Below are 16,469 nucleotides of genomic sequence, written 5' to 3'. Positions count from 1 at the left end.
AATCTAGGACAAGAGAAGGAAGGGGGGTCTAGGAGACAGAGAGAAGGAAGGGGAATCTAGGAGGACAGAGAGAGAAGAATCTAGGATGACAGAGAGAAGGGGGAATCTAGGAGGACAGAGAGGAAGGAAGGGGGATCTAGGAGGACAGAGAGAAGGAAGGGGGAATCTAGAGGACAGAGAGAAGGAAGGGGGAATCTAGGAGACAAGAGAAGGGGAATCTAGGAGGACTCCACTTAAAGACATGCTCTGGGGCTTTGGCGACTAAGAAAGTATTTTGTAAACCTCCTGCTTTGGGCTGGATGTGTCAATGTGTACTTCATACATACATCATCTATGAGCAGAATTATTCTCTTACCTCAATTAATCATGACATCTCTAGATTGAAAGCAACTGTTTTCTTGAAGCTGTGCCCTGCCATTTTCCCTACTTTTCCCCCCACTTGGGCCAGCCCCCTAGCAATTTGAGTTTTAGACTATAAGATTTAGCCGCTCGCCTTTGAGTGACAGGTGGCAAGAGTCCTGTCCAGCGTTATCCAATGAGGTTGCAGGGCGGGCCCAACAGCTCAGTGGACACAGCAGAGAAGGAGAGAGCAATAACGTAGTGCACATATCTGCACATATGTGACGTAGTACGCCATTTTCAGAGACGACTTTTGGCTTGTGAGTGCTACTATCACAATTACTGGCTAAAACGTATATAAAAGTACCGGAGAATCTCTTTAACTCTCCTCTCCCTCTTGTCCCATTTAAAATGAGGTGGTGATGCAAGGTTGTAGCAACGTTGGGGAACATTCAACATGCAGCACCAGGGTCAGGGGTTTGTGGTGGGTATTTAAGTTTCTCATGCTGAAATTCTATTTTGCATTTTTTTCTCCCTCTTGCTCTGTTTTGCCCTCCTCTCTCTACTTTTTCCTTCTCTCCCCCTCTCTCTCCTCCCCCTCCCTCTTTCCACCTACCTCACCTCTCTTTACCCCCCTCTCTCTATCTCCCCACTCTTTCTATATCGCTCTATCTCTCTCGCTCTCTCTCGCTCTATTGCTCTCTCTCTATCGCTCTCTCTCTATGGCTCTCTCTCTCTCTCTGTCTCTCTCTCTCTCGCTCTCTCTCTCTCTGTCTCTCTCTCTCTCTGTCTCTCTCTATCGCTCTCTCTCTCGCTCTCTCTCTCAGTATCTCTATGAAGGGATGAAGATCAGTGAGTTGCCAGTGGATTTTTCAGTGGTCTGGAATGGCAACTTCATTATAGACAACCCAGATAATATCCAAGGTAAGACATTCACATGCTTGTTTTACTATCCTTGTGGGGACCAAACAATTAATTCCCATTCAAAATACTATTTTCCCTAATCCCTTAACCTAACCTTAACCCTTACCTTATACCCAAACCTAAACCTAATTACTAACCCTAAACGTAACCTTAACCCTTATCTTAAACCCAAACCCCTAAACCTAACTCCTAACCCTTAACCTAACCCCTAAGCCCTAATGTCTAACCTCTTAACCCTGATTGTAACCCTAAGCATAAATAGCTTAGGGTAGTAAACCAAACCACACATATACACACACACCACACACACACACACCACACACACCCAAACACACACACAAACACACACACACACACACATTTGTTGACACCAACACATAAAACAGATGTTTCTTGGTCAAATAACGTCTTGGTCCAGCGGGATACACAGCCATAACCTGCTTTTACCCAAACAGCAGGTATGAAGAGCCAGATGTATCTTTCTTAAAAATGTCATGTTTTAACCAACTAAATCCTGCAGGAATACAGTCCAGTACGTACACTACACTACAGTTTGTTTGTCAGATAATGTTAGGTTGTCTAATGTGTTAAATTGTCCAGTATAATGTTACGTTCAAATCAAATGCGTTTTCTGTTACCACCACTGTGGTTGTTTACCCTGAGTTTTCCTGTATCCCACAGATGTCACCTGTATAAGTGTGTGGCCCAGAGGGACAGCTGTGGCATGTGTCTGAAAGCCCAGAGGAAGTTCCAGTGTGCTGGTGTAGTGGAGAGGGCCGATGTACCCTGCGCCACCACTGCCCACCCCTCAACCCCTATACCACCCGCTGGCTAGACCTGTCCAGCAAGAAAGTCCAGTGTACCAACCCACGCATCACAGGGTCAGTGATACCTCATACACACTCAAACCTTTCCCCATGACCATAACAGGCATATATCGCCTTTCATCATATGGTCGTCTGTAGTCGACGGAATGAACCGTGGGACAACTGCTTGCCGTCCATTCTAGATGCAGTCTCCTCCTCATCCAGTCTGGTGTCACATTTTAGCCTTAAGCTTCAACTTGACTTTTTCCCTTAACATGATGAAATATTATGTACTTCCTGTCTGACAGCACAGGCCATGTGTTTACTGTTCAATGTACACTGTGTCTGTCTGCAGTTCTCCTTCAGCTGAGATCAACAGCTACACACTGCAGGATCAGACAGGTCTAGTCCTGACAGTGACAGGTCCTACAGTATTTTGCATTGGGAGGCCTGCATGCTATTGGTGCTGCTGTTGCATGTTTCCATTGGTCTAGAATGGACTGGACTGTGTGTGAATGAGAATGATCTGCTGGTAGGAGAGGAGTCCAATCTGACTCATGGAGCTGCACACAGGCTCTCTCTTCCTCACTGCTTTGTTTATATTCCTCTCTGTCTCTCTCTCTTCATCTCTCTCTATTTCTTTCACACTTTATTTTTCGCTCTTCTGTTTCTCTCTCTGTCTCATCTTTGCCCCCTCTCTCTCTCGCTCTCTCTCCTCTCTCTCTCGCTCTCTCTCTCTCTCTCTATTTCTCCTTGGTCTCTCTTCGCTCTCTTTCTCTCTCTCTCTGTATCATCTCTGCCCCCCCCCTTCTTCTCTCACTATGCACACAATCAATATGCAGGGAGACAGCATCTGGTGTTTATTTTCACTGAAGAGCAAAAAGGGAGTTTGTGTGTGTGTGTCTCTGGAGAGAGGCCACAGCTCAGCTCACCTTCAGCAGTGCTGCAAGGGCGAGGGACCTGACACACACACACACACACCCTAGGGGCCTGCCTCAGTGTCTCTCTGTGTAGTAGGCCAGCTTTCTTCCTGTCTGTCTGTGCCACATGAGCCACTTTATAAAGATGTTATGTATGCTTGTGTTAACCAGAATTCCAAGCTTAATTTAATGTTCACACCTAGACAGAAATAGAGTACAATGTTTTAACAAAAAGTAATAGCGACATTCCTCTAGTAGTAAAGCAACTATCCCTGCTTGAGTTCCCCAGACAGACGTAGTCTCATTGATGCAAGGCTATCGAAGTGGCAGACTATTCAGACAGTAAAGTGCATTAGAGTAAGAGAAGAGGTGGCTCTCTCACCCAGTCGCCATGGCTCCAACCTTATAACAATGCCCATCCCTGCGACCGTTTCCCATTAATCAGAAGTGCCTGTTTGTTTGTTTCCCCCTAGTAGCAGCCCTTTGTGTACTGAGGCATCATTTCCGTGCGGACTCGGTGTGGGTGGGTATGTGTCACAGGAGAGTCAGGCCCAGAGGCTGAGGGCTGCCCGGACATTGTATTTAACTAGGCAAGTTAGTTAAGAACAAATTCTTATTTACAGTGACAGCCTACCCCGGCCAACGCTGAGCCAATTGTGCGCCACCCTATTGGGGCTCCCAATCACAGCCGGATGTGATACAGCCTGGAATTGAACCAGGGACTGTAGTGACACCTCTTGCAGTCTTGCACTGAGATGCAGTGTCTTCGACCCCTGCGCCACTCGGGAGCCCGAGTAAGGCTGGGAATGGCCAGGGGCCTCACAATACAATATTATCACAATACTTCGGTGCCGATATGATATGTAATGCGATTCAATACTGCCATTTTATTGCGATTGGATGTTCCAAACATATTGCTCACTATACTTTTATTTGAATGAATTGATACATGAGCCAAAGTATCAATATAATATTGTCAAATGAATATTGTGATATGTAACCATGGGATCCCCCTCCCCATCACTAGGTGTGATGAGGGTCTAGTTCTCTTGTTCTGACTTCTTCTTTTTCTTTTTTCTTTCATTCTCTTTTTCTGTCCGTCTCTCCTTCTCTCTCGCATTCTCTCCTTCAATCTCTTAGATGTTCTCCCTCTCTTTCTCTGTCTTTCCCCTCTCTCTTTCTCTGTCTTTCCCCTCTCTCTTTCTCTGTCTTTCCCCTCTCTCTTTCTCTGTCTTTCCCCTCTCTCATTCTCTGTCTTTCCCCTCTCTCTTTCTCTGTCTTTCCCCTCTCTCTTTCTCTGTCTTTCCCCTCTCTCTTTCTCTGTCTTTCCCCTCTCTCTTTCTTTGTCTGTCTCTCTCCACTGTTTTTCTCCTCTGTCTCTCATCCTTTTTCTTCCCGTCTCCCTGTCTCCCTGTCTCCCTGTCTCTCTGTCTCTCTGTCTCTCTGTCTCCCTGTCTCCCTGTCTCCCTGTCTCTCTGTCTCTCTGTCTCCCTGTCTCCCTGTCTCCTTGTCTCTCTGTCTCCCTGTCTCCGTCTCCCTATCTCCCTGTCTCCCTCTCTCCTTGTCTCTCTGTTTCCCTGTCTCCGTCTCCCTATCTCCCTGTCTCCCTGTCTCCTTGTCTCCTTGTCTCTCTGTCTCCCTGTCTACCTGTCTCCTTGTCTCTCTGTCTCCCTGTCTCCCTGTCTCCCTGTCTCCTTGTCTCTCTGTCTCCCTGTCTCCCTGTCTCCCTGTCTCCTTGTCTCTCTGTCTCTCTGTCTCCTGTGTCCGTCCATGTGTCACTCTGTCTGTGACTCATTCTAGTAAATGAAGTTACACTCTTGTGGTACTCCATTACACTCTCTCAGCTTGTCATTCTGGGCAATTTGTGACAGCGAAGTGTGTGTGTGTAAGACAGTGTGTGTGTGTGTGTGTGTGTGTGTGTGTGTGTGTGTGTGTGTGTGTGTGTGTGTGTGTGTGTGTGCGTGCGTGCGGAAGAGGAAGAGAGATGCTGAGGAAGAGAGATGACAACAGAGAAGAAGCAGCTAAACAGAGAGAGAGAGAGCAAGAGAGAGAGAATGAATGAAGTGAGAAAGAGAGGGAGAGAGGGAGAAAGAGAGAATGTGAGATGAGAAGAGTGAAACTGCAGCTAAACAGAGAGAGAGAGAGCAAGAGAGAGAGAAAGAGGAGGGAAAGTAGTACTGAGAGGTTGAGAGAGGCGAAGTGAAGTGGGTGGAAGAGAAATGAAATCAGAGGAAGAGATGTAAAGGAAAGAGGAGGAGAGAAGGGAGGAGAGTTAGAGAAGTAGGGGAAAGAGGAGGAGAGAAGGGAGGAGAGGAAGAGAAGTAGGGGAAAGAGGAGGAGAGAAGGGAGGAGAGGAAGAGAAGTAGGGGAAAGAGGAGGAGAGAAAGGAGGAGAGGAAGAGAAGTAGGGGAAAGAGGAGGAGAGAAGGGAGGAGAGAAGGGAGGAGAGTTAGAGAAGTAGGGGAAAGAGGAGGAGAGAAGGGAGGAGAGGAAGAGAAGTAGGGGAAAGAGGAGTAGAGAAGGGAGGAGAGAAGGGAGGAGAGTTAGAGAAGTAGGGGAAAGAGGAGGAGAGAAGGGAGGAGAGGAAGAGAAGTAGGGGAAAGAGGAGGAGAGAAGGGAGGAGAGGAAGAGGAGATGGTGCAGAGCCTCTATGGGGTGTCAGACTGAGTGAGCCCTGTTATGCAACACAGCTGCCACTGGAATCCCACTACCACATTGATTTGTACTGTTCACTGGAGTAGGACACACACACACATATGCATGCTCTCACGCTCACACACACACACACACACACACACACACACACACACACACACACACACACACACACACACACACACACACACACACACACACACACACACACACACACACACACACACACACACACACACCACACACACACAGTACAGCTCCAGAGACAAAGAACACCAACCAGCAAGGAACATTTTGCACTTGTTGAGCTTCTGTTATTTTTTCCTCCTCTACTCTGCATTCATCTGTTCTCTCTCTTCTCTCACTCTTCCCCCAACCCCCTTCCTCTCCCAATAATGAGAATTTCTTCAAAAAGACTAGACTCTTTCCCTCACGGGCTGAATTTATGTATTATTTTTTTTGATTGTGTGCAACAAAGTCCCAATCATGATCTGATTTGTATACATACATGGTTATTAGTCTACCAGAAGACTCTCGTTTTGAATAATTTATATTTCTAATAGGTACCCCCCACCCCCCCCCCCCCCCCCCCCCCCAACACACACACCACCATGGCACATGCATTAATATTGAACAGATATAAGCCCCTCTAACACCAGAGGGAACAGCATCACATGAAGCTGGGGATTAAAGGTCTTGAAAGGCATCATGGGAAGGAACTTGCCTTTCGTGAACTAACACTCACACTTGAATTCCCCTCCCTTTCACACAGCCTTAGCTGCCCTCCCCAGTGGAGAAACAAGAGGAGAAACTATAACGATCATACACATAAATCCTCCAAAAGAACATTACTCCCTCCCTCTCATCATTCCTGTTAAAGAACATTACTCCCTCCCTCTCATCATTCCTGTTAAAGAACATTACTCCCTCTCTCTCGTCATTCCTGTTAAAGCACATTACAAACTCCCTCTCATCATTCCTGTTAAAGAACATTACTCCCTCCCTCTCATCATTCCTGTTAAAGAACATTACTCCCTCCCTCTCATCATTCCTGTTAAAGAACATTACTCCCTCTCTCTCGTCATTCCTGTTAAAGAACATTACTCCCTCCCTCTTATCATTCCTGTTAAAGAACATTACTCCCTCTCTCTCATCATTCCTGTTAAAGAACATTACTCCCTCCCTCTCGTCATTCCTGTTAAAGAACATTACTCCCTCCCCTCTTCGCATTCCTGTTCTAAAAACATTACTCCCTCCCTCTCATCATTCCTGTTAAAGAACATTACTCCCTCCCTCTCGTCATTCCTGTTAAAGAACATTACTCCCTCCCTCTCATCATTCCTGTTAAAGAACATTACTCCCTCCCTCTCATCATTCCTGTTAAAGAACATTACTCCCTCCCTCTCATCATTCCTGTTAAAGAACATTACTCCCTCCCTCTCGTCATTCCTGTTAAAGAACATTACTCCCTCTCTCTCGTCATTCCTGTTAAAGAACATTACTCCCTCCCTCTCATCATTCCTGTTAAAGAACATTACTCCCTCCCTCTCATCATTCCTGTTAAAGAACATTACTCCCTCCCTCTCGTCATTCCTGTTAAAGAACATTACTCCCTCCCTCTCGTCATTCCTGTTCTCCTCCCATTATTTCTCCTCTCTTTTCCTTTTTATATGCTAAAACTATATTTCATCTGTGCCTGTATCTCTCGGGCAGGCTACAATACTTTTAAGAGTCTATGAAGTATTTAGTGTGTAGTTTGTTCGTGAAGAAACAAGTGATAAGTGGGTTTTATCAAGTCCATTAAACACTAGTCACAATGAAATCCGACATGCCTGAACTACCTGCAAAGACTACCCGCAAAGACCCAAAGACAGCTCTCAGGTCTGGTGCAAGCTGTGTCGTTTAAAACACTGGGAGTGGATCTATCACAGCTATTCAGATGCTACACACGCTCATAGTCGTACCATATAGTAGCTTCAGAGGTAACAGATCTAACACACTTTCACTTTGTATTTTTTACCTCAGGCTGCTTAGTTTGAATGTAATCAGAAACCGCTTTTATCTGAGGTATGGGAAAGCCTAAAACACAGCGAGAGAGAGTACTAGTGAAGCCTACATTAAGGCCTGTTCACATGAGAGTACAGAGTGCTGTCTGCCATTATAAGATGATACAACACAGCTCAAAGCCTTTCTCTCTCTCTCTCTCTACCTCTCTCTCTCGCTCTCTCTCTCTCTCGCTCTCTCTCTCTCTCTCTCTCTCGCTCTCTCTGTCTTGCTCTCTCTCTTGCGCTATCTCTCTCTCTCTCTCTTTCACACTCTCTGTCTCTCTTTCTCTCTCTCTCTCTACCTCTCTCGCTCTCTCTGTCTTGCTCTCTCTCTCTCTCGCTATCTCTCTCTCTCTCTCTTTCACACTCTCTCTCTGTCTCTCTTTCTCTCTCTCTCTACCTCTCTCTCTCGCTCTCTCTGTCTTGCTCTCTCTGTCTTGCTCTCTCTCTCTCTCTCTCTCTCTCTCTCTCTCTCTCTCTGTAGAATGTAGATTGTCATTGAGCTTCAGACGTTCTGTTCTAACTACCCTTAAAGCTAGCACAGATTGCTTTTCTACAGCCTCTATTGAGTTTGGCCTAGACTAGATGAGCACCATTTTCCCCATCATGACTTCAGCTGAATAAAAAAACACAGCACTTAGCAATGCCAGGTTGTTCTTATAGGCCACTCCTCCCTTTCTCTGTAATATATGCCATTTAGCAGACAATTTTATCCAAAGGAACTTATAGTCATGCTCGCATACGATTTATGTACAGGTGGTCCCAGGAATTTAACCCACTAGCCTGGCATTACAAGCGCCATGCTCTACCAACTGAGCAACAGAGGACCACCCTACTCTACTGGCTGGGGAATATCTACTAAAGAGACTTCCTGTTTCTGGGGAATATCTACTAAAGAGACTTCCTGTTTCTGGGGAATATCTACTAAAGAGACTTCCTGTTTCTCTGAGGTTCTTTTAGCGGATTAGAATAGAAATTCCTCTCGTCTTTTCATTGTAGGTCAATCTCACTGCCTCGACACTTTCTCCTTTCTCCTCCCTCTCTACCACACTTCTCCATCTCATCCTTCTCAATCCCAAATCCAGTGGCTTGTGTTAGGAAATGAAATTTTTCCCCCCACCGGCCCACCCTTTACATCCCTGGACCTGTGTCTGAGGGACAGGAAGTGGGCATGTGTGAGCTGGCTCTGCCTGGCCGGCTGGCTGGCTGTTTTCTGTAAATGACTGTCCATTGACACGGTGTGACAAAGCCGTGTGGGCAGTGTAGCTCCTCTTAAAAGGATTACACAGGGAGCGTGGAGCTGGGGAGGCAGGGACGAGAAGGGACGGTGGGCGCACGCCAAATGAACCATCCTCTACTCCTCCTCTTGCCTGGTTGGGGCTGGGAGAGTAGAGAGTCAGTGTTTAGCGTTAAGACAAACAGGCAGGCTGGCGAGTGGCTGGCACCTGGTGTAGAGGAGTTTGTCACCTAGCCTGAAGGGAGACGAGAGAGACAAGAGGAGGATGTAGCATGAATGCTCTCTCTCTCTCTCTCTCTCTCTCTCTCTCTCTCTCTCTCTCTCTCTCTCTCTCTCTCTCTCTCTCTCTCTCTCTCTCTCTCACACACACACACACACCCATACGCACACACACTGCATTCCTGAGCCAGATCCCAGTCTGTCTTTGTTCATTAGGAGTGGGTTAGCATGTCACCATGTAACCACAGTTCTGGAATCAGTTCTTTGGGACTTCTGTGGGTACCATCCCATTGTTCGTCTGCCACTCAGATAGCGCCATGGTCAGACATGGAGTGTCTCTGCTCACCAAGGCTTTGTGGATGAGTCTTTGACGGCTTTGAAGAATAGTGCCACACAAAGTGATATTTATACTAATCTGATGAATCAAGCCTCTTTCTGTCAATGGAAGCTCAGTGATATGGTAACATGCATTGATTACATTTCTTAAAGTTATATCCCATGTCCCGCCTGTCATTGGAAGAGTTGTATTATAGCCCGTGGCTAGGAGAGTGTCACACCCTTTCAGTAGAGATACTGTATGCATCATCAGCATCATATGGCTGCCACACCTACCAGAGGGGCACACGCAACCTTATTCTACTCACCCCTCTTCTTCTTCCTCTCTTTCTTCCTTCCCTGTCTCTCTCTGTCCTTCCCTGTCTCTCTCTGTCCTTCCCTGTCTCTCTCTGTCCTTCCCTGTCTCTCTCTGTCCTTCCCTGTCTCTGTCTCTGTCCTTCCCTGTCTCTGTCTCTGTCCTTCCCTGTCTCTGTCTCTGTCCTTCCCTGTCTCTCTCTGTCCTTCCCTGTCTCTCTCTGTCCTTCCCTGTCTCTTCCCTGTCCTCCTCTCCTTCTGGTCCTTCCTCTCTGTCCTTCCCTGTCTCTCCCTCTCTCTCTCTCTGAGGCATTCAATTCCCTCCATTTCTTATGTAACTATCGCTACGTCGTTCCGGATTGCTGCAGCCATGCTCTGACATGGATATATTTAGCCAGGCCTCCTCTCTCCACTCTGTCCTCCCGTACCCAGCATACCCAAGCAGCAATAAAACATTCATCTATTCAGACCCTCAGGCAGTGCAGTGACACACTTACTTTACATCCAGAACAATTACTGTAATGTCCACTAAATCTAGATTACAATGCAGACGTCCCACTGGGTTAGCGCAACGCACTGGTGAGCACACAGTTTCAGAGGGGGGTAGAGAGAGAGCAGGCACCGCTTTTAAAATGCTGGGTGCTCTTGTTGTTTTTACTTCAGCATGCGTGCTCACTAATGGCATATTGATTGTGTATCTAGAGGCTGTGAGCTCACACGGAGATGGTAGTGTGTGTCCCCTCTTCCTGCTCCTCTCTTCTCGTCTCTCTTCTTTTCTTTCCCTTTCCTCTCCTCCTTCTCTCCTCCTTCTCTCCTCCTCCTCACACACACTGGACAGCAGCCAGCTCCTCACCTCAGATGGGCTGTGCAGCACAGAAGGCAGCATGCCACCTAGCGCCAAGGTCACGCTGGGCGGCCATATTGTATTTTATTACAATGTGGGCTGCACTGAGCACTAATAAGGCATCTTGTTAGATTTATCACCCATGGCAACAGCAGCAGCAGATCAGCGGACTAGGCAGGTATCCAGAATGTTAATACACTGTCCAGGTTTTTATGTTCTGTGCTTTTATTCATGCATAACTCATGCTCAGTGTACTGGTGTAAAGTAGATTAGAAGATGGTCCTGGTAGTTAAGGTCTATCTGGGAGGCTTGTGTTTTTGTGTGTATGTGAAGCGGACTATGACATTGTCTTTCCAGGAATAATGATGTAGGTTCGATTAGTACCCTCTGGTCAGTGTGCTCTGGTCTGATGACATCATACCTGTTTTCTGACATGTGTGGTTGGAGTGGGAAGGTTGAAAATGCTTTGAATTTCTGTTCAGACTCCCTCTGACCTGCTACATGCAGTGTGGGGGGTCTCTCCTAATCCATTCGATGAGATGGAAAGCCTAGAGATATACAATATCGTATTATGTTTGTCATCTTCAAAACCATCGATTGTCAGAGAATACCATATTACTATAGAATGGCATAGTGTTCTATTTAATCATATGAATGAAAACATGAAGAGACACTGTTTCTCCATCTCTGACCTCTCTCCCCTGCAGGTGACCCCAGTAGCAGGCCCTCCAGAGGGGGGTACCAGGGTGACCATCCATGGCATGAACCTGGGCCTGGCGTTCAGTGAGATGGTGGACAACGTGAAGGTGGCTGGGGTCAAGTGTTCCCCTGTGGAGGAAGGCTACATTATCGCAGAGCAGTAGGTCAACACACACACACACACACACACACACACACACACACACACACACACACACACACACACACACACACACACACACACACACACACACATACACACACACACACACACCAGAGAGACAACTCTCTTAATTATGACTGGAGCTGGGCCAGCAATCTGTCTGTTGTTTTCCTGTACAGGAAGATAGCCCATGCCTCACACACGTGCACACACACACATAGACTCATAGACACACACACACACACACATAAACACACACACACTGTCAGTCCCAGAACATCTGTATGTGTTTACCTTTGTTTACTTGTTATGATTGTCTAGTACAGCAGAGAGCACATTAACCCTGTTTCATAATTGGCTTCCTGCTTCCTGCTTCCTGCTGCCTTCCACAAATAGACTACGTACAAGTCAGTACGAGTCTGGAGAGCAGTGCATTGTGGATGCACTCCCCTCACCTAGACAGGTGTATATATACTGTACACCTCTGTCTCCCTGTCTCTGTCTTCACCTAGACAGGTGTATATATACTGTACACCTCTCAGTCTCCCTGTCTCTGTCTTCACCTAGACAGGTGTATATATACTGTACACCTCTCAGTGTCCCTGTCTCTGTCTTCACCTAGACAGGTGTATATATACTGTACACCTCTGTCTCCCTGTCTCTGTCTTCACCTAGACAGGTGTATATATACTGTACACCTCTCAGTCTCCCTGTCTCTGTCTTCACCTAGACAGGTGTATATATACTGTACACCTCTCAGTGTCCCTGTCTCTGTCTTCACCTAGACAGGTGTATATATACTGTACACCTCTCAGTCTCCCTGTCTCTGTCTTCACCTAGACAGGTGTATATATACTGTACACCTCTGTCTCCCTGTCTCTGTCTTCACCTAGACAGGTGTATATATACTGTACACCTCTCAGTCTCCCTGTCTCTGTCTTCACCTAGACAGGTGTATATATACTGTACACCTCTCAGTCTCCCTGTCTCTGTCTTCACCTAGACAGGTGTATATATACTGTACACCTCTCAGTCTCCCTGTCTCTGTCTTCACCTAGACAGGTGTATATATACTGTACACCTCTGTCTCCCTGTCTCTGTCTTCACCTAGACAGGTGTATATATACTGTACACCTCTGTCTCCCTGTCTCTGTCTTCACCTAGACAGGTGTATATATACTGTACACCTCTCAGTCTCCCTGTCTCTGTCTTCACCTAGACAGGTGTATATATACTGTACACCTCTCAGTCTCCCTGTCTCTGTCTTCACCTAGACAGGTGTATATATACTGTACACCTCTCAGCCTCCCTGTCTCTGTCTTCACCTAGACAGGTGTATATATACTGTACACCTCTCAGTCTCCCTGTCTCTGTCTTCACCTAGACAGGTGTATATATACTGTACACCTCTCAGTCTCCCTGTCTCTGTCTTCACCTAGACAGGTGTATATATACTGTACACCTCTCAGTCTCCCTGTCTCTGTCTTCACCTAGACAGGTGTATATATACTGTACACCTCTGTCTCCCTGTCTCTGTCTTCACCTAGACAGGTGTATATATACTGTACACCTCTGTCTCCCTGTCTCTGTCTTCACCTAGACAGGTGTATATATACTGTACACCTCTGTCTCCCTGTCTCTGTCTTCACCTAGACAGGTGTATATATACTGTACACCTCTGTCTCCCTGTCTCTGTCTTCACCTAGACAGGTGTATATATGCTGTACACCTCTCAGTCTCCCTGTCTCTGTCTTCACCTAGACAGGTGTATATATACTGTACACCTCTGTCTCCCTGTCTCTGTCTTCACCTAGACAGGTGTATATATGCTGTACACCTCTCAGTCTCCCTGTCTCTGTCTTCACCTAGACAGGTGTATATATACTGTACACCTCTGTCTCCCTGTCTCTGTCTTCACCTAGACAGGTGTATATATACTGTACACCTCTGTCTCCCTGTCTCTGTCTTCACCTAGACAGGTGTATATATACTGTACACCTCTGTCTCCCTGTCTCTGTCTTCACCTAGACAGGTGTATATATACTGTACACCTCTCAGTCTCCCTGTCTCTGTCTTCACCTAGACAGCTGTATATATACTGTACACCTCTCAGTCTCCCTGTCTCTGTCTTCACCTAGACAGGTGTATATATACTGTACACCTCTCAGTCTCCCTGTCTCTGTCTTCACCTAGACAGGTGTATATATGCTGTACACCTCTCAGTCTCCCTGTCTCTGTCTTCACCTAGACAGGTGTATATATGCTGTACACCTCTCAGTCTCCCTGTCTCTGTCTTCACCTAGACAGGTGTATATATACTGTACACCTCTCAGTCTCCCTGTCTCTGTCTTCACCTAGACAGGTGTATATATACTGTACACCTCTGTCTCCCTGTCTCTGTCTTCACCTAGACAGGTGTATATATACTGTACACCTCTCAGTCTCCCTGTCTCTGTCTTCACCTAGACAGGTGTATATATACCCTCTCAGCCTCTCTGTCAGCACACAGCAGGACATTCTGACACTGAGTACAGTAGAGTTGAGTGGTTTATGGATGCCCTCACCTTGACCCTAACCCCTCACCTTGACCCAACCCTCACCTTGACCCTAACCATAACCCTCTATTTGACCCTAACCATAACCCTCACCTTGACCCAAACCCCTCACCTTGACCCAACCCTCACCTTTACCCTAACCATAACCCTCACCTTGACCCAAACCCCTCACCTTGACCCAACCCTCACCTTTACCCTAACCATAACCCTCAACTTGACCCTAACCATAACCCTCACCTTGACCCTAACCCTCACCTTGACCCTAACCCCTCACCTTGACCCAACCCTCACCTTTACCCTAACCATAACCATAACCCTCACCTTGACCCAAACCCTCACCTTGACCCAAACCATAACCCTCACCTTGACCCTAACCCCTCACCTTGACCCAACCCTCACCTTTACCCTAACCATAACCCTCTATTTGACCCTAACCATAACCCTCACCTTGACCCAAACCCCTCACCTTGACCCAACCCTCACCTTGACCCAAACCATAACCCTCACCTTGACCCAACCCTCACCTTGACCCAAACCATAACCCCTCACCTTGACCCTAACCCCTCACCTTTACCCTAACCATAACCCTCACCTTGACCCAAACCCTCACCTTGACCCAAACCCTCACCTTTACCCTAACCATAACCCGCACCTTTATCCTAACCATAACCCTCACCTTTACCCAAACCCTCACCTTGACCCTAACCCTCACCTTGACCCAAACCCTCACCTTGACCCTAACCCTCACCTTGGCCCAAACCCTCACCTTGACCCAAACCCTCACCATGTCCCAAACCCTCTCCTTGACCCAAACCCTCACCATGTCCCAAACCCTCTCCTTGACCCTAACCCTAACCCTCACCTTGACCCAAACCCTCACCTTGACCCAAACCCTCACCATGTCCCAAACACTCTCCTTGACCCAAACCCTCACCATGTCCCAAACACTCTCCTTGACCCTAACCCTCACCTTGACCCAAACCCTCACCTTGACAGGTGTAAGAACGCTCAGACTTTTGACTGAATTGGAACCCTCTCTGTCAGTACAGTATGCCCCTCACATGTTGACCTTGAGCAGAGCAGAGCAGAGCAGAGCAGAGTAGAGTAGAGTAGAGTAGAGTAGAGTAGAGTAGAGTAGAGTAGAGTAGAACAGAGTAGAGTAGAGTAGAGCAGAGCAGAGTAGAACAGAGCAGAGTAGAACAGAGCAGAGTAGAACAGAGTAGAGTAGAGTAGAGCAGAGTAAAGTAGAGTAGAACAGAGCAGAGTAGAGTAGAGCAGAGTAGAGCAGAGTAGAGCAGAGTAGAGCAGAGTAGAGTAGAGTATAGTAGAGTAGAGTAGAGTAGAGCAGAGTAGAGTAGAGTAGAGTAGAGTAGAGCAGAGTAAAGTAGAGTAGAACAGAGCAGAGTAGAGCAGAGTAGAGTAGAACAGAGTAGAGCAGAGTAGAACAGAGTAGAGCAGAGTAGAACAGAGTAGAGTAGAACAGAGTAGAGTAGAACAGAGCAGAGTAAAGTAGAGCAGGGGTTCTTAAAAAAATTCAGCCTGGGACCCAAATTAGAAATTCTGTATTTTCCTGGGACCCAAGCTTATGAAAATATGCAATTATACATAAATACCGGTACATTTCATTGCCCTTGTGCCTAAAACAAATGCAATATAGGCAAAAACAAATAGCAATTAAATGAATTACCCATATAAATAGCTATTCATGTTTATTTTCCCCCATTAAAAACACTCTTACATATCTGTCTAGGTTGGAACTGTTGCTGTTAAAATACAAGCAATTTCCATTCTGAACTGGAATAAACTGATTGATCACATCACACAGATATAGACCAGAACACACAGTCCTAATGAGAGGTGTGTGGCTGGTTGAAGTTTCCAACAAGCATGTCTATTCTGGGATCAGTTTTTAACAGTGCAACACTGAGGTGATGCTCAGCATTGACACTGTTTCTGTACTTGAGAACCCTGACTTGCATAGGTATGTGGTGCCAAACTGGATCTGAACATCTACTGTTTTCTCAGTCAGGCAGGAGACCACTTCCTGCTGCAGATGAGCAACCCAGAACTGTGTTCATCTCAAAAAGCATCAGTTATTCCAGTTCAGAATAAAAAGTATTACTTGTATTTTAACAGCAACAGATCCAACCTAGACTAGTTTAACAATAATTTCTACAGTAAGATGTACAGCAGGCCTGATCTGCTGTACTGTTACTAGGGGTTGCAATATCAGTAGCAAGCTAGCTTGCTTTGGCTAATGTTAGCTATTAGCTGTGTACAAGGCCTGGGGAGAGTTAGTACTCCCTTATTTCTGCTTATCACCTGTTATAAAATTACAATGACTTGCTAGCTGACTTAGTTTTCCACTGTTAACTGAAGCATTCTGCCCTGTTCTGAAAGAACTCCCTGGGTTTAGCATCATGCTGTGGATGTC

General features: G+C 46.5%; 1 protein-coding gene across 2 annotated transcripts in view; it reads left to right on the top strand.

Annotated features, from left to right (window-relative positions):
* Positions 1–16,469, top strand: part of LOC115165645 (plexin-A2) — a 361,064-nt gene that overhangs the window by 265,201 nt on the left and 79,394 nt on the right. For both annotated transcript variants that reach the window (XM_029718900.1, XM_029718901.1), the window contains exon 13: positions 11,326–11,477. In XM_029718900.1, coding sequence (XP_029574760.1) covers positions 11,326–11,477 — 152 coding nt within the window. The remainder of the gene's footprint in view (positions 1–11,325; positions 11,478–16,469) is intronic.

The sequence above is a fragment of the Salmo trutta genome, chromosome 28, assembly GCF_901001165.1.
Source record: "Salmo trutta chromosome 28, fSalTru1.1, whole genome shotgun sequence".
Taxonomy (NCBI): Eukaryota; Metazoa; Chordata; class Actinopteri; order Salmoniformes; family Salmonidae; genus Salmo; species Salmo trutta.
This window is presented reverse-complemented; position numbering and strand designations above follow the sequence as displayed.